The sequence below is a fragment of the Patagioenas fasciata genome, chromosome 1, assembly GCF_037038585.1.
Source record: "Patagioenas fasciata isolate bPatFas1 chromosome 1, bPatFas1.hap1, whole genome shotgun sequence".
Taxonomy (NCBI): Eukaryota; Metazoa; Chordata; class Aves; order Columbiformes; family Columbidae; genus Patagioenas; species Patagioenas fasciata.
The window spans coordinates 199,586,500-199,605,334 of record NC_092520.1 but is presented as its reverse complement, the minus strand read 5'-3'; the positions used below and the strand labels follow the sequence as shown (position 1 = coordinate 199,605,334).

Below are 18,835 nucleotides of genomic sequence, written 5' to 3'. Positions count from 1 at the left end.
TTCATCTCCTGACTAATGTCAAGGTGTGAACCTGTTTGAGTACAGGCTACCTCAGTATTCAGTCTGAGGGCTGGTTTCTGCAGGTGTTTTAATGACTAACCACTGATGTGAAACCCACAGTAGCAGCAATAACGTACAGGTGACACGAGCACTGTCTAAAGTTTTTAATGGAAGTGAAAAAAATCTCAGTGAGGCACAAATGGGAAACGGTCAGATTTAAAAAGCAGAACAAAATTATACATTGTTCTGCAATTCTTGTTGTTCTTAGTGTTTCTTAGTGTTTATTGAAGCGATATAAAAATGTGAAGTGTATAGACCAGAACTACACATGAAAGTTGGTGGTATGCATGTCTTCCACAATCCTTTCCCCCCACTTTAGCTGCAATCAATATCTGTGATCAGCGATATCACAGATAGCGAACTAGCCTTAATGCTGTAACCCCCCTGGCATCTAAAATGCAGTTTTGATTTAAAACCTAACATTGCAGCTGGCTGAAGATTTAAGAGCAAACTCTCTAAAAGATGTGGTTTAAATGGTGACGGTGGTGAAATGAACTTTTTTCAGGGTTTCTGCTTCTAGTAAAAAATTTTAAAAAGCAAACCAGGCATTTCCTTACACAAGAGCCATATTCCTTGGTCAAGTGTGTCTGTGCATACATATTACTGACCAAATTAAGCATTTTTGATTAGCTGGGGGGGGGAGGGGGGGGTGTTGTGTTGGTGGTGGTGGTTGTTTTTCGTAATGTCTGTGAAACAGAAGGGTTTTGATCTCAATTTTTTCCATCAGCAGTACCCATTTGTTCTCTCTGCCTTTGCTTTCTCTTTCTGTTCGTTCTCTTCTTGTATCTTCACCAAAGGATTTATCAGTTTCCAGAGTACCGGATTGTTTCAGGGTTTTTTATTTAGTCTGACTTAGTGTTCTCAGGACCAGTGGCTGCAGGGTCAGTGGTGGCAGAATAGTCAACATGTCCATGAGATTTCCTGGAATTGAAAGTGAGGGTCCTGTTTTCTAAAATACTTGCATAATATTGATCTTGCCTGCTTAACTTCTAATGATAAAGAATAAAAGGGGAGGAGTGCTTGATTTATAAATTACAGCTTGAGGAGCTGTAGCTGCATCTTCTGATAGCATGTTTTTGTACCCAATTATTTGATATTTATTTATTTATTTGATTATTTCCAGGTACATGCTGGGCCTGTCAGCTGTTCCAGCAGTTATACAGTTTCTTGGATTTCTGTTTCTTCCTGAAAGTCCCCGCTGGCTCATTCAGAAAGGCCAGACTCAGAGAGCACGGAGAATTCTGTCTCAAATGCGTGGCAACCAGGCAATCGATGAGGAGTATGACAGTATCAAAAACAACATTGAAGAAGAGGAAAAAGAAGTTGGAGCAGGTATGCTGAGTGCTTGTTGGCCTCTCTATCATTGAGGAGATGAAAATCAAATGTTGAAATCGTAGCCTGTGGGAACTTGTTGTTTTGCTTTCTCTTGTCCATTTTGCCATTTGAAATATTTCATATACTGGTAGCTTGAAAAATGAACAGATGTTTCTACAGTCCTACAGTTTTAAATTAGATTCTGATTTCTTAAGTGAGGAAAAAGTAAAGTTGTGTAAGATTCTAAGTTTATACCTCCCACACTTACTGAGAATTGCACTCAAAAAATCACTCAGTTTAAGAATGCACATCGTGAAGACTGGAAATAAATGAAATAAAGTTTTGCTTCTTTCATCAGTGGAAAAAACCAAACAGATACCAGGGAAGTCAGAAGACATTTTATATGCCTGAATTATCCAGAGACTGTATCCTGGCCCACCATATTTGAGACAAGCAGCCTTTGGAAAGATCTACAAAACTAGGCATGTAATTCTTTTTCAGTAAAGGCAGTTTCTGAAAGTCCTTTTGGTCTGCCCCGAAGAGAAGAAGGCATCTAAATCAAATACTTTTTTTACTCTCTTGTATCCTTACGCCATAATTACTCAAGACTTTGTGTGCTTATAAAGCAATATTATCATTCCGTTGACTTTCTGTCCACTACATTTTTTTTCTTTGCTTTATCCTGGAAGTGTTAACATGGGAATCTCTACTAATGCTCTTAATTAAGACTCATCTTAATTCTTGCTTCCTTACACACTGATAGGAGAATACTGTGTCGTCTTAGATCTGATGGAAAGAAAAATGCAAGTTATTTTATGTCTGTGTAAATTGACACTTAACATAATACATAATCTTGTTGCCTCAAGGAGTTTGGCTTTGAGCCTTACAATAAATAATCAAGTATCTGGAAAAAGTTATTTGCTACATAGTAGTGAAGGGATTTTCAAAATATTGATCACTGGTGTGAAGTAGGGCTGGATTTTTTTTTCCTATTATTTTTGTGAGACTTCGAATACTTTTTTCCAGTTCTTCATTTTGGGAGGGGGAAATGAAGTTCATTGAAGCTGATTGATAAAAAGCTGAAGAGGATATTCTTGGAACAGCTTGGGTTTGAGTCCTGTGCTGACGTTCCTGATCCAAATTAGCGATTGGGCTGTTTAGTTCTGTGGAGAGCCACTTAATGTCTAGTGTTAAGGAGCAGGTGTTTGACCCATCCAGACCGTTATTTTTAGTCTCTGGGTAAGAGACAAGGGTGAGACCTTGTTTCTCTCTCTTGAACCTTTCCTCATGCTGCAGTTTCACTGTAAGCTGAATGTGGTGGTGTAAGACTGCTGTAGGGCTGACTTCATTGGTCTTCTGTACATTTGTAACTTGGACTGGCACACTAATTATGAGGTTGTTGGCTTTCTGGGATGTGTAGGTTTCTTGACTCCACCCCCACACCCACCTGATAACTTATTGTATTCCTGGACTTCAGTTAAATCAATCACATACTTAGGACAAATATTGGGTACAGGGAATGAGCGTTTTCCTCTCAGGTAATCCACAGCTTCAGGGTTGTCGCCAAAGAGCATTAAAAAATAAGGATAGTTACAAGTATATGCTCTCCCACTTACTATAAATGCTTAGCAAATAGGCATTAGATAGTTATGGTCACTCTTGTTTTTGATTATAACTTGGTAATAATTGCACTTCATCTCATTTAACCCGAAGTCTTCGTTGTTATTAAAAGGTATGTTGTGTGTCAGCATCAAGACGTACTGTATTTTTGTTACCTTTCTATGACTTACGGGTGGTTCCACACTAAAAACTGCAATGTCTTTTCTAACTTTTTCATCACCTTTTCTAGTCATGGAAATAATTAATCACGGGGGAACTTCATCTGTGTTGTTTAACCTGCTTTCTTAAAGGTTTGGTTTTATTGTCATAAAACCAGAGAAGTTAATTGCATTTTCCATGTGGTCATTAAACAGCTTCTGTCTGGAAAATAATTAAAATGCCTTCAGCAGCAAACTTGTGTTTCAGAAGTCTTTTGTATCAATGTGGGATATCTGTTAAGCAAATGATTCACATTTCTTTATCCTTTCCAATGCATTCAGCCAAATCACTGCTGCTGATCCTGCTTAACAGCTTATATTTTAACATTTTCAGATTGGTATCAGGAAAAGGATATATCTTTTTGATAAACACTTTCCCCGTGGCTGGTTATGCAAATGACATTTTTTCTGGCAGTCACGAATACTGCTTTTGCATGCCGCGTTCTGCACTTGCAGTGTGACTTGGTGTTGTAACCTTGTGTTTTGAGGAGGGAAGCGGAGAGCATTGCATTCTGCAGTAACATTACCAAGAATCATCATCTTTTAACGGCATCCGCCTTTCAGATGTTGGAGCTGTGGTGCAAAAGGGAGCTGGTGGTAGGAAGGACTGATAAGGAAGATGTGAGAGGCAAGAAAGCTCCCAAAGAGTTGTGGGAGCCGTGGTTTATAGGTGGAAAGGGGCCTTCACCTTCAGCTAGGCTGTGGATCCCCAGTGCTTGGCTTAGGCTCTGAAGCCTTAGAGGAGAGAAAAGGGAAGGGAATGGTCAGAAGGGATTTGCAACCAATGGGAGGATTAAAGACATTGCTAGGGGAGGGTTCGGTAGTGACTCTTCATAGCAAAACATGGCTGACTCCCACTGCTGCTAAATTGTGGGTTTTAGTACAGCTAAGGCAGAGGTTCTGTACTGCACATTAGTTAAAAACAGGCAATCAAATCATAGCAATTCAGGTAAGCGCTGGCACTGTGGCTTAATACACAGGTGTGGATGAAGTAACTAGTGCTCCTAAGTGAATTAGAGAGTGGGATTTGTAATACTAACTCTAGAGAGAACACTGGAGTGACTCTAACAGTGATGGTTTGGTGTATAGCAGTAATTTCTCTAGTACACCTTTTACAGAAGTCTTACAGGCTGCCAGTGTAGTGGTCATTTCAGACTGAGAAGAAATCATTACAGCATCCAAGAGAAACTTTTAAATAGATCTTTAATTTCCTATATGTTTGACAACACTCTAGTGTTCAAAGCAAATCACAGAAGAGTGTCACTTTGTACTGCCTGTTTGCATGGAAGCATCTGCAAACTGCCTGGCTTGTAGCAGTACTGAACTGTGGTGTGCCAGGATGCCTGGTATTTCACGTGAAATCAGTAGTGATGAGTATAGTACTAACTTAACATCTTGACGAAATGAACATCATTTGCATTAAGACTAGACATTTATTTTTGTGTAGATGAAGGATGTGTAACCATGAATCACAGTTACACTAGGAGAGCGATGTAATCTCCCCCAGCCCTAGTTATCTCACATTCCTCTACCCTGTGAATTAGGGTTGAGACTCTTGGCCTTGTCTGCCGTGCCTGTGGACCTTTACATTTTATTATCTGTTCTTATGCATGTGTATGTGTCAACTTCTGATCATGATGATGTCTTTTTTGCATATTATGGTTAGTAATTCTGGCCATGTAAAACTACTGGGGCTCAGCGGTGCGTGGAACCAATGCTGCTTCTGTGAACTTCACTGAGTGATTTAGAAAATCAGTCATTACATTGTAACATTTTTTTAACCTACTGTTCTGTGGCTGTACCAGAATGTCATGTAATGAGCACTGCTTCTAGATCAGACATCTCCTTGTGTTTTCATTTAATACACTTTTTTAAAAAATAGTCTAGCTTTTTTTTTTTGTGCGAGACCAAGAAAAATGTATTGATGCCACTCTTTCACTCCTCTAGGCCTGACTCATTTCTTTGCTGTTGGATCCTATTGGATCATTGAATCAGTCTCTTTTTTTTAAGTTTTGTATTTCCCTGTTGGAAATAAATGTTACATGATATAAAGGTAAAATTGCCTGATTGCCCTTAGATTTGAGCTCATAAGTTTACCCAATTGGCTGTTAGTTAAAAGAGGATATTATCAGGCAGGACATCTGTTCCCTCAGTCCTTCTTAGTTCCAGTATTTTTCCATTTCTTGCACATTTTCTTCTTAAGAACTTGTTAGTATTCCTGGCTTTGGCTTTGGCTGGAACCATTTGACATGGATCTTTCTAGGCAGATACTGGAATCTTTCACAGTTTTTAGTCTTAATCATAATTCTCCCCTTGCTTTAGGGAGTCCCTTTTATCTTAGGCCATTGCCCAACATACCTGGTGTTGAAAAAGATATAGGCATGCTTATTATTATTGGACATCGCTGGTATCTTATTTAATGAAACCTGGTAATACTGTGATGCTCTGCTAGGGCTGTGCAGAACTCTGAATTGTTCTGCTTCCAGGCACTCAAGTCCTAATAAGCGGCTGTTTTATCTGTAACCATGAAATTAGATGGAAGTCTTTGAGACAAAAGGAAACAAAGGCATTGGGCCAAGGATTCATTGAAGAAAACCCCAAATCCAATATGGTTGGTAGTCATGTCAGCCTGAAATTCTTGCTTTTTTAGCAATACCGAGTGCCAAGGTCAGGTGCAGGTGGGTTTTCCCTTTGGGTTTTGTGGGAAGCGTGGCCAATGCAAGAGGTGCTTCACAGGCGTGTCTTCATTTCATTCTTGTATTTTAACCATTTGACGGTAGGATTTTTTCCGTGTCTGTTGCCTTAAGAACAGAAGTTCTTCCTGTGTATGTCTTCACTAGAATTTGTTTTGAGTTGAACTCATAACAAAAGTACTCTTCTGGATACTTTGAAATTCATGGAATGCAGGCAAATAAAACATGGAGACATTTGATCCTGAGAAAGTACACTAACTCAATTCAGTGCACAATCAGATAACAAGAAAAAGCCTTCCAGAAAACTTGGCAAGGAATAGGGAAAGTATGAATTACTGTATTAAACAATTGATAAAGAGAGATAAGATGATTTTTGGTTCTCATTTTATCCTTGAAGTCTTTCACAAGGATGACTGATTCTTGCAAATATGACCTTTGAGAAATACAGTGTATAAAGAACAACTGCTGTTTTTCTGCCTTGTATAGAAATATGACCGCTATATTTTGAAAATAATAGTTTGTTTCTGGTATTTTAAAGCTCTGCGTATACCTTCAGTTTGGGCATCTAACCATGATTTTGGGAACGTCTGCATACTTCAGGCATCCTGGTGTTAGCGTGTTTATCTGCCAGGGCGTTTCGAGTCATCCTTGCTTCAGTGACTTATGACCAAAACCAGTCCCTTACTCTTTCACCTTGGTTTTAAATGTGCTGAAATAAATTGAGTGTTTGTCTGGAAATGGTGGTTAATTGCCTCTCTGAAGATCAGATTCTTTTATGTAGACTGCTTCAGATGTGTGTTTTGGAACAAACTCTTCTTTGCCAGAAGTCCAGACAGATTTAGTGCATGGTAGTCCTAAAGGGCAAGAAAAAGTGAAGCTCTGTAAAGCTTCATGTAAGTATAGGGAAGCACTGTGAGGTGGGAGAGTATGGTTTGGTTTTGTTTCTTTTGACCACGTAAGAATCCCTGTGAAGTTTCTGGAAGTAAATTAACTTTCCATTGTCAGTGTTATTAGCTTTATATTAGCTCACAGCTTCTGAAGCCTGCAGAAAATTCCAGCTACAAGTCTGGAAAATAAAAGAAAATGTGAAAGTCTTCATTCTATACCAGTTCAAAGATGAATTTGGACATAATGATTTTGGCTTAGGCTGAATGACATTGTTCAGATATTGTAGTTTAATTTGCTGATTTTCAGGTAGTATTAACTGCTGCTATTCATCAGAGGTCACTTGTGGGACTACCTGTCTAGTGTACCAGTACTAGTGCATCACTGAACACTCAGCTACTCCCTGTGCTTTGTTTAGGAAAACTCTTGTTTTGGAGTGGAAAAAAATATTGGAACAATAAGACTAGTAATTGACATTCTTTTGTGAGAGTATATGTTCTAAAGCAAACTGTGATTGAAGGAGAGGCAGTGAATTAGGATAGTATGTTTTGTTTGTCTTGTTCAGAGGAATAAGAATTTGTAACTTTTGCTTAAAAAAACAAAGAAATCCCTACAAACCCTACCCCTGCAAATCTACCTAGAATTGGCTGTTCAGATTAAGAAAGAAAAATAACCTAAATTAGGCATTTTTGGCTGGTTGTCCAGGTGTTATCATTCATTCCATTTCACGTTTATTATCTGTTAGGGCTAGCTACAGTTCTTCAAATGTATAGAAACACAAACTACTTGGGTTTGGTGGCTTTTTTTTTTGTATTTAAACGAGCTATTCCAACTGACGTGGACTAGATCAGTTTCTAGAAGCTGTCGGCTTCTGGCACTGATTTCTGTGCCTTCTGGGTGCTCAGTTCAGTTCTAGGAAGTGGTAAGGTAGACACATATCTCGTATTTTCTAGTAGTGCTTAGCTGTATAACTTGGCCTGTTATTAAAGGTCTGCTACATAATAGCTTCAACGTTAAACAGCATTTGTAACAGTATGTGTTTACAATAGTTCCTTCCCAGTTAGTTGAGGGGAAAAACAAGCAGTGTGGGGAGATTTTTAGGAAAACTGGACTGAAGATTCCTGGTGGAAGTGAATTTGAAGGACTTGTATGGAATATTCTTGGCCAAGAATATTCTCTCAGAGAGAGAGAAGCCTGTGTTGGTAGAAGTTAGCCGTGGGATTTTAAAGCTGGGATAGGAGTGAAAGGGCAAAATAGACGTGCTGAAAGGCAAGCTGTGGCTGGGGGTGTGTGGTTGTGGGCCAGGCCTGCCCGCCATGGCGCTGCCGAACCTCCCGCCATGCTGCTCTGGCCTCTGCGCCTCCACAGCCCAGGCCACGGCTCCCAGCCCGGGTTGGTGTGCTGGAGAGCAGGTTCTGCGGCAGGTGGGGTGCCTGGAGCACGGTCAGCCCGCTTCTGTCAGAAAGTGGAAATATGATTTTGAATTTCCAGCGTGCACGTGTGTGAGAGATGAGCATGTGCTGCCTTCCCAACAGAATTTGCTCTTTGGGCCTTTGCTTTTTTCCTAACGTGCTTACACTGATGTACTTGTTTCTCATCTGAAATTTTGCATCTGCTTTTTTATTTAGGTATATTGTGCTTAAGAAGTAATAAAACTATGGTGTCTCTAGAGCTGCTAATTGCATTCAAGAACTCAGTTAATTAAAAAAAAAAAAAAAAAAGACCCCGTTCTCCATCATTTCCCCGCTGGATCCAGCATCTGCTCTGAATACACAATTCTAAGCCCATTGCTCCCACTTGAGCTGCCTGTTTACATGCAGCAGGGATTCAGACAAAATATACAGTGTTGTGTGAAAATGTTAATGGGCATAGGGGGAAAATTTTTTTTAGACTACTGAGGAATAATTATAACACTTCGCTAAGCTTAGTAATATGATTCATTATTTAGCTCTGAAAGCATATTCTGTGGCAAAAATTGGAGATAATCTTGCAGCCTCTTTGGTCTCTGACCTTGTGAAGATGACTGGAAACTCTAAAATAGATTTAAGCTTTTTAATAGCAATATTTATATGTAAATGCCACAGACAAGTAGCTGAACAAACTTTACCTATTGATCCCATTTTAGCCTTTTCAACATAATCATTAAAATTAAAAATAAAAATTTTTGTTTTGCCTTCCCCCTGCCGCTTTCTTTAAATTCCTGTTGCTTTGCAGTGTGGTGAGAACAACGCCAGTGCGGAGCTGACTTCTGCTGCTGCCTCCTGGGTGACAGGGGCAGAACTTGACTGGCCCATCAGATGTTACTGATTCTTCAACAACAGTAGATTTTCCTTGGCCCTGTGGCCAGATTAATACAGTATTTATACAGTGTGTTTAGATTGAAGTACTTTGTTAAGAGGAAGAAGCCATTAGGGTGGGAAAAGGGTTTTAAACATGGTTTGTGCTTATTTCTTTTATGTAAAGCCATGTTTTGCTCCTGCAATCTAGTCAGGCTTCGTTTTTTCTGAAGACCTTCATCAAGGTACTGTCTGCCTGATTTTTGTCCAATGCACATCTTTTTGTCTTGTCTTTTGAAATAACAGCATTGTGGGGTTTTGTTATCTCTTTTTTGTTGTTGTTGTTGTTGAAGACATTTCATTCTTCTAGCGAACCTGAAGGATTTCGTTCAGAATAAGCAGCTATCCTTGCTCACCTCCTGATAGTGAATCCAAAGTATTCATACACTGAGCATTTCAGCAAATCTCATCAAGGAATGTGAAGTCTGTCACCATTGGCATGCTACCATGTGTGGATTGTGGTTTGTTTGACTGAAGATGGATTTGGAAAAATAAAAAAAGAAAGAAAAAAGAAATAATACTTTAATGTAGTTTGCTGCTGAGCATGGTGCTGCTGTGACTCCCAAACTATCTGTCTGAATGCTCCCTTACACAAATATTCTTGAGCTTTCCTTGTGCTAAGAATGCAAGTTGTTGGGATTTCTTCCTTTTGAAAGTAACTCAAAAATTGTGTAGTACTTCCATGTAGGGTGAGTGTCAGGAGGATTGAGCCAGGCTCTTCTTGGTGACAGCCACAAGGGGTAATGGGTTCAAATTGGAACACAAGAGGTTCCACTTAAATTTGAGAAAAAACTTCTTCTCAGTAAGGATGCCAGAGCCCTGGAACAGGCTGCCCAGGGGGGTTGTGGAGTCTCCTCCTCTGCAGATGTTCAAAACCCACCTGAACACCTTCCTGTGTAACCTCATCTGGGTGTTCCTGCTCTGGCAGGGGGATTGGACTGGATGACCTTTTGAGGTCCCTTCCAATCGCTGACATTCTGTGATTCATGTTGATTACTTGACCAGAATATGTACTTAGATCTAGTGCTTTTATCTGGGGGATAAGAAGTAGTTTGTTTCTTTAATTCTGTTTGGCTATAGTTTTTACAACTGATGAACTGGCTCAGAATTTTGTTTCGTTCATAATTTTTTCATCAGCAAAATTTAGAATTCTGCTTTCCTTTTTATTCTTTTTAACCTTTTTTTTTTAATTTAATGGTGTTCTCGCTCAATGCCCATAGCAATGTGCTAGTCTTGCTATAGAGCCAGATCCCTAGGAAAGAGCTTCCTCCTCCTGTTACTTCACTCCAGAATAGAAGGGTGAGCAACCCCTTTTCCTTTCATCATGTGAATGAATGTGTCTGTGGGCTTCCACTTTTTGTGTGGTGTTTCTGCAAGTGAAGTACTTTCTAGGAAGTTTATTATACTATTTTTGTATTCTAAAATATTACTGCTTTCCTGGAAAATGCCCATGTAGATTAGAGGGGGTTTATATGGTTGAAGCAAGTGTGTGTGTGTGCAAGATAACTAATGCTGCATGGATAATTCACAATGAATAATTTATGTAATTAATTTAGACTTTCTACTTGTCAGTTGTCTGTAGAGAAACTGCTGTATCCTTAGACATATTTGTTTTGGAAGTGTTAAAATGCTTTTGAATTTTTTTATGTGAATCTGTAACAAATGCATTGCAAACTTGAAATTTTTAGTATGAACTCTTTGGAAATAGTGGCTTTCACAAATATTAAGCAGTATTTCAATCATGTTCTAGAAATACTTGTACAAATAAAGCTCTGAATAGCTCAGTTAACAGAATAAGAAAATTTTAAAGGAATCAATAAAACAGGTCTATTCCACCCGTGTTATCAGGTTTCCATTTTGCTAAAAAAACCCCAAATCTATCCCTCCCAACAAAGAAAAATTGCCATTAACAACAATTCCTCACCAAAACCCAGTTGTCATTTTTAGCACCTTTTCTTTTTTTCCTCCTCCAGGAAACCACTGTTCTGTTAAATGTCTTTTTCCTATGAGAAGAGGATCACTCCACTGTTCTAGTAGTGGTCAATTTGTGTACATTGTGGTTTTTTTGGGAACGTAGAGATAAATGCTGCATTTCTGGACAATAATTGTTTTAAACTTTTTTCTGATTCTGCACATGCTTGAATATTTCTGTTGAATAAGAAATAATGTTTTCAAAAGCAGTATAGTTCAGTGTCTACAGATATTTACCAGAAGTCATATGGAAAGTGTTATCTAGTGTGAGTAAGTTATGATGCAGCCACGGTGATTTAAGAATGAAGAAATATATTTTTCTCCCAATATTGTGAGTTACATTCAAATTATTCTGTAAATAAAGGTTCTGAGGGCTTGAAAAATTTCTCCTTTTCCCTGCCATACTTAGTGAGCATCCAATTCCCCCCTTATAGAGTTGAATTCAGGCCAATATTTAGTGTTGGCAAAGCTGGCACATTATTTTCCCCCCCCTTCCTTTTGAAGGAGCTTGGAGAATTGCTAAGAAACTGCCGAGAGTTCAAGTTGCTGTATTGCTTGTAACTGCTTAAATATGTTTAATAGAACATGCTGCATGTTTTTTCTATCCTTTTCTAGTGAAATGACAGTTTTGATTCTAGGTTATGAAACAAGCATCTTGCTGCAACAGGCGATAGCCGAGTGCTGCCGGCCGGTCTGCAGCTCTGGGCAGGGGCTGCTGGAAGCCCACGGCATTTGTGGGTGTCTGTGCACCCAAACCTCTGCAAACTGGGGCTGTGGGGGCTTCCAGGCACCCCTGTGCCTTTTAGAGCAGTACTTTAGGACAGAAAGAGTGCAGATCTTTCTTTTGCTACTAAAACTGCATGAATAGATTGGGTTTTCTATCAGCACTGGACATCTTTAATTTTTATGTGCATTCTTGGCGTCAGTGGCTACAAAGAGAACAAAAATACCATTTTCTTTGGTGTATTTTGACCTGTTTGCCATCACTTACTGAACATTGAAAGGTTTAATTACAAATATGTAACAATATGGTACATGACTGCTCTAAATATTAAATTACTGTTGAAGCAAAAGTTAAGTGTGCTTGGAACTGGATTGATTTAAAAGCATAAATAATTTTAAAGTAATTCTGTCGTTTTGTGGCTGTATAGAGTAGATTGCACTAGTTTTTCCGTTTAAATATAAACATATAAATATCTCACATAACACAAACTGCATGTGATTTTCATTGTAGGTGAGGCGGATGGAGCTCACTTGAGAGGGCAAGTATGGATATATGAATGTATAAATTATGTCTTTTGTAGTGTATGATATGGAAAGTAGACACTTGGATATAAGCCAGGAGACTTCCTTTTTAGTTAAAGCAAGCATACGTTTCTATGGCAATAAAAGCAGATTTAAAATGTAGGTGGTTCTGACTGTTGCTAGTCTAAAATAAAGGTGGCAGTTGCAGAATAGTTCATTTCATACTCAAAAGAAAACAAGACTTTTATTGAAGAAAAATGCATCTAGATTGCCCCATACTTAATTTTTTAATTGTAAGCTCTTTCTGTTTATTTTTCCCTTCCTTTAATTTCTCCTTGCTTTTCACTGTGTGGCAAAAATAGGAGTCTGTGTATAAATGCTATACAAATCTTTTGTTATTATTAAGTCATTTTATCTTTAATGGTGATTTATATTACCTTTGCATCTTTCATATTTTGTTGGGACTTTACATTTTCAGTGTTAAGTGATTATTATTTTTAGTAGTACTTAGAGACAAAAGTGTCTTACAACAGAAGATAAATTAAAGCGGAGTTAACCAAAGAACATGAGGTTGATGGGGTGGGTAGGGGCTAACAGGTGGCAAATAAATAGGGTTGAATATAGTGAGAAGTGTTTATCCTACTCTAATTACAGCACAGTATAACAATGGACGAGGTCTGAGACACCATTTCATTTCTAGATTGGTTTGTTTAGAGCTTTACATCCCTTTGAATCACATCCCCAGAAGAATGATCCTTTATAGAAGACCCAGATACCACCTATTCGTAAATGAGTGGCCTCAAATTAATCATCCTGCCCCCATCTGTCATACTTGATATCCTTCAAGCTGTTTACTTTTCTTGGTCTCCAAATCTTCCCCAAATCAGTAGGATAGATGGGGCAGCCTATTTCCTATGTAAGATGATGTTCTGCAGACAAAATTTGTTATTTGAGCACAGTATATCCATACATAAAAACTAAATTGTATGGTTTTGGTCACTTGTACGCTTTGCTTTGTTGTGTCGTTCTCTGACAGGGACAGAGCTTGACAGGTACCCAAAATGCTTGTTCATTTGGCAGGATGGGAACATGTGGTACCCATCCAAGGTTAAAATGGGGTCTTTCTGGTCAATTTCATGAAATCTTCTTCTGCAGCAAGAGTCAAGATTTTCTTAAAGTTATAACCTGAGAATATTTAATGTGAAAATACCAACCTAAACTTGCAGAGATTCTGGTATTATCTATGAGCTGCACACTCATTTCCCTCATCAGAGTGAATGCTCACTTGTTTGTCCTAGAGAATTCAGATAATCAGTGCTAACTACTCAGTGTCGAAGGCAAGGGATGATACACCATGAAAAGACATGGGGTCTGTGCCAGCTGAGAGCTGCTTGTGCTGCTGGGATGGGGGCTCAAGGGTTCCAGTTCCCATCGACAGGAGAGTCGGGACTTAAAGAAGGGGCTTTGGGTGTTTGAGCTGCCAGGAGCCCATGAAGCTGTTGGTGTACAATGCTTTATTAGGGAAAAACTGCCTGGTTTTATGTGATATAAATCTGTGTATAAATGTACCAAATTATGGTTAATGGATAATGTTGTAAGCCTAGAAGTAACATATGTACTCCAGGGCTGCATAATGATAATGTATTGATTTAAAATATTTCTTGACATGCTGTATTAGATGTGAATCCTTGAAATAAACAGGCACATTTTTAAAATGTAGATTAATTTACTCTATGTTTGAATGCAACTGTAGTTTAATCCAGCAGTATTACACAGGAGATAGGATTTATTTTTTTGTTTTTTAGTTATTTTGAGGCAAATTATTTGTATTTTACGAATTTGAGAAGCCATTGCTCAGTTTAGCTTTCTGTTCTCGTCTGATAAACATTCCCTTCCATCTGCAGCCACTTGTCTGTGGTGCCATGTGAGCCTGGCCCAAAATACAAAATATCAGCTGGTCTGTGTAGTCCTGATTTTGTCAATCCTCACCTAGAATGTCACTGATCGAGGTCAAGATATTCCCTGTTCAGGTGCAGGCAGATCCTTTAGAAGTGTGAGTCTTGGGTAACATTCGCAGGTCTTTCATGAATGTAGCTGCATTTTACTAGACTATGCAACTTGTAATGGGTGTGTTAGGAGCTACTATATACAAAAAGACTTTAAAATAAGGGCTTCTAATATGCTTTGAGTTTGCATTTTTTTCCTTCTTATCAGCTGAAACTGGCTTTCAGAATCAACTGAGTGTTATTTTGAAATGTAGTTTTAATAAGCTTGCAGTCTTCTGCCCTGCTGATAAACTTCTGTCCCTTTCTTATCTAACTCCAGTAGGGAGAAGTTAACCTGAAAAACCTGTTATATGCTTTTTCCCAACTTGTATTTGGGAACCTCATGAATCTGAAGGGCAGTCTTCAATTTTAGCTCAGCAGTTGCAAAGAAGTTTTCTTTTATCATGCCCTGGATAATTTAAAAAAATCCTCTGCTTCCTATGGTTCTTCTTAAACCTATTAATTTGATTTAGTCATAAAATTTCCCCTCTACACTCTTAAAGCCTTTACAAATTTGAATATTGTTTTATACTGATATCAGTATTAGGCCAAATTTTTGCTTACATTTTGTAATAATGATATGGAGACATTAGGGTTACATTAGACAAAATTTGTGAGTTCTAATTGTAAGACATAACAATTGAAAACTATTGATCAGTTTTTGTGTAAATCCTGTATGGTATCATACTCAAAAGTGTAGTATTTTGTTGCTATGGTGCTAAACACCATAGGATTTTTTTCAGTATTTTTTGCAGCAGCTTATTGTAGTTGAAATGGCTACAAAAAGAAGTATCATCTATGTTTTTAATTCCAATGAGAACATAAACCTTGAATGACGTATAAACTGTTTTTACCATATCAATTACCTTTAGGGTCTCAGTTGTAGTAATGCATTATATCCAAACTCTACTTGTAGAATAAACTTGGATTTAAAACTTAGATTTGTTTAGAAGTTTTTATATGTACTTGTTCAATTGGAAAAAAAATTCCAAGTGATTTCCATGAAGGATTTGATTATATGAAGTGTGAACTCTTACTTTCTTTACAGAGTCTGCATGTTTTGTTTTTATCAGTGATTCACTTTCCTGTGTAGCTACAGCAGAGAACATTTGGTGTAACCAGTAAGGGCTGTATATATTTTTGTTGTATTTTATTTCTTAGTAAAAATGTGCAAGATGATCTATTACTACAGTAATTGAACCAGTCCTGTAATAATACATCAGCAAACTTCTTACGTGCTTGGTAAAGTAACTTGTAATTGTGGGCTAGTGGTGATCCTGAACACTAGAAAATGTTACCGTCTCTTCTTATTTTAAAAACATTTATTGTTGAACTGAAAAATTGCACGGTGTTCATGAACTGTTGGGAAGCACAGCATGGAGCCAAACTCCTTAAAAGCTCAAGCAAACCACTTTCTCTTATTTTCCTCCATTGGAAGTGTTTTGGAGAGGGAGTTTATGAAACAGCCTGGAAATAAAGGCTTCAGTTCCTCTTATAACTCTTCCACTACGAAGATTTTTAGGTACTGGATGCCCTATAGGTCCTTCTGTGGCTTCAAGGATGAGAAATCAAGGTCAACCTGGTATTTTACAGAAAGAATAGTTGAAGCAGTGTGATATAATTTCTGGTAGGATCAAGAATAGACCCCAGGTATCAAGTGCTTTGAGTACAGCAGCTTTCTGAGGCATAATATAGTTCGCATACTGTACATGTCACCTATGAAATGTGCTTACACCATTTACTGTTCACTGTTACATGGCATCTTCTAGTGGCAATAAATCTGCTGCTACGTGATTATTCTTGTCTCATTTACTAAAGATAATACATGGACTCTGGTGTCTGCAGACAGATAGTTGTACGATTTTTTGATGAACAAAATGTGTGTGTTGGTGACACCAAAAGAACATTCAGCAGTAATGTTAGCGGGACGTGCAGAAGTGAAGAGAAACATTCACACGTTTATGGAAATGCAAGAATTAAATTGCCTGTAATTCTACTTATGTGTTTGTCTGTGTAGTCCCGCTAGGCCAATCTTGATTCAGCAGTAGCCAACAGCAAGTGTCTAGGAAAGAGTAGAAGACCATGAGCATGTATGATATTTTACACCAGCACTCTTCCAGTTTCTGGTGATTTTGAATTTATCATGTGTTAAATTGTCCGGCCTGCCCATGGACACTTTCAGTACCTTACGCATACTTAACATAGATTCACTGAAGTGTGGAATGTAAGTGATAGTTTTCATTCTGTAAGTTATATTTTTTAAATTTAAGGGTTTTTTTTCTAGCTTTTCACTAGATGTTCTTATGTATTTAGATGTGATTTTTTTTAAGGCAATAGCTAAATGTTCCAAAAGTTTACAGCAACTAATGCAGGTTTTTTTGAATGGATTTTTTTTTGGTAGGATTTGCCTCCTCTTAACAAAGTCCTTTAACCATTTTCAGGAAAAGTATTTGTTGTTCTGCATTCTGATGAGGAAATGCCTCTATATAAAAAGTATGCACACCTTTATTTCTGAATAACAGCATTTTCAAAATCCTTAATGCAATGGAGTCCTACTAATCTCACGTTACAGAGATGGAACAGGCAAAGGCTTTGCACCAAGTTTCCAAGGGCTGCATGAGGCTTGTGATGGGATTCAGTTCCTACAACTATCCCCGGCAATACTATACCATCCTCAAAATGTTATATTCAAGTACATAAACATCATGCCCTCGAGGGAAGGGCAGAAGGTGCATGAGAGCCATGGGTAGCAGCTCTTTAGAAAGCTCCAAGAGTGGCTGTTGACAAAGCTGGCTTAGTGCTGACACTTCTGTCAAATGTACCCAAGTGGGTGCTGCTAAACCAAGCAACTGTTCAAGCTCTTATTCCATTGCTCAAGCAACCCCCTTGTTTGAGGGTGGGTCTGGGTAATTTCTGTGCAGGTAAAACAACAACAAATTATCACTGAGTTGTGGTGAGATTCCAGATGCCTGTGAGGAGGATTTCTGTGTGGCCAGTAGGTCTCACACAAGTGCAGAAAATTCAGATAGTGTGGACAAGGGCTGTTACAAACATCTACCTCATATGACATTACTCTTGTATTTGAAGCCTGGTGCTTCACTTGTGCTGTCTGATGAGCTTAGATGCTCTAATGGTTTTCTCAAGTGCTTTAGAAACCCAACACCATCAGTGGAGACTGGTCCTGTGCTCTTGTGTGAGCTGAGCTGCCACGTACAGACACGGTAACACTCTTACAGACTCTTTAAAAGTTAATACTAAGCAACGCAAACAAAAAACCTAAGTAATGATCACCAATAACAGCATTAGATAACTAACTCGGTCAATGCATCCCCAAAGACAGATGCAGACAGACAATCCACATGCATTACACCTTGACTGGTTCACATTTGTATGAAAAGCTTTCTCGTTAAAACAGGGGTCACAAGTTAATCCTGGATGCATGTTTAAGTACAGACATTCTGAAGGATGAGCTCTGGGGAACACTTGTTGTCCTATAGCATTTAGTTGGTTTATATTTTCTTCATTTCTTTAAGCTGTTTTTATTACTTCTTTGTGATCTACCGTTGTCTTTTGATTTCTTTAATTCTTGTGATACTATAGGGATAGATACTTCTTGTTTCTTCTACTGTTTCAATAACAATGGCTAATGAATTAATCTCTACAAGGAATGCTCAGGAAAAATTGAACTGAGTCTTGCTGCTTGCAACTGCAGATTTTGCTGTAGTTGAGAGAAATCAGAACTTGAAATTTTGCCCGTGTTTGCTCTTCATATCTGTCATGTCAACCTGCCTTAAATGAATTTTCTTTTCTTTTATAGCTTATTTACTAAGAATGTCACATCCAGAAGGATACAGAGTCTTGTGCATTAGACCTTGGAAACAATGCCCTAAACTTTGCCTCTGTGTCAGCAGGAGGCAGTGATCACCTCTGGGGTCAGGATGGGTGTTTAATACTTTCTGTCACAGCATTATGCCATCAGGTAACATTTTCAGTAAAACAGTTTCCATTAGTGTAGTGCCTTGTTTGTGACTGAGCGCTGCAATGGTGCATCTCAGCAATATCCTACCCTGAGTTAATGTACTTCCAAAAGATCAGTGTGGGCACTTTGTGCGTGCTATGGCAGTGTTGTCACATGGGAATGAAAAACAAACTTGGACTTACTGGAGTCTCCCCAGTGATTCTGAAAAGTCTTGCATTATTAACTTATTTCTTCAATGCCAGACCACTGGTATCATTGTGGCGCTCTTTGAGAAAGCAGCAGCAAGTTCTCCTGTTATTAACTGAAAAGCTGTTGTCATGCTGTAGTTCATTTTGGCTTCCTGCTCTTTAGTGTCTGCGTGACTTTGAGACTTGCATTCCAGCATATACCAAATGTGAACAGCCGAAAGTCACTGTTTCAGTGACAGATTAATGTGTTTATTATGTTCTTAAATATTTCCTCCCATCCTTGTAAAATAAGGGAAGACGTT

At 38.4% G+C, this 18,835-nt stretch overlaps 1 protein-coding gene across 1 annotated transcript in view; it reads left to right on the top strand.

The window, feature by feature from the left end:
- SLC2A13 (solute carrier family 2 member 13) overlaps positions 1-18,835 on the top strand; it is a 154,651-nt gene that overhangs the window by 33,650 nt on the left and 102,166 nt on the right. The window contains exon 3 of the mRNA XM_065842048.2: positions 1,184-1,392. Within this exon, the coding sequence (XP_065698120.1) occupies positions 1,184-1,392 (209 nt within the window). The remainder of the gene's footprint in view (positions 1-1,183; positions 1,393-18,835) is intronic.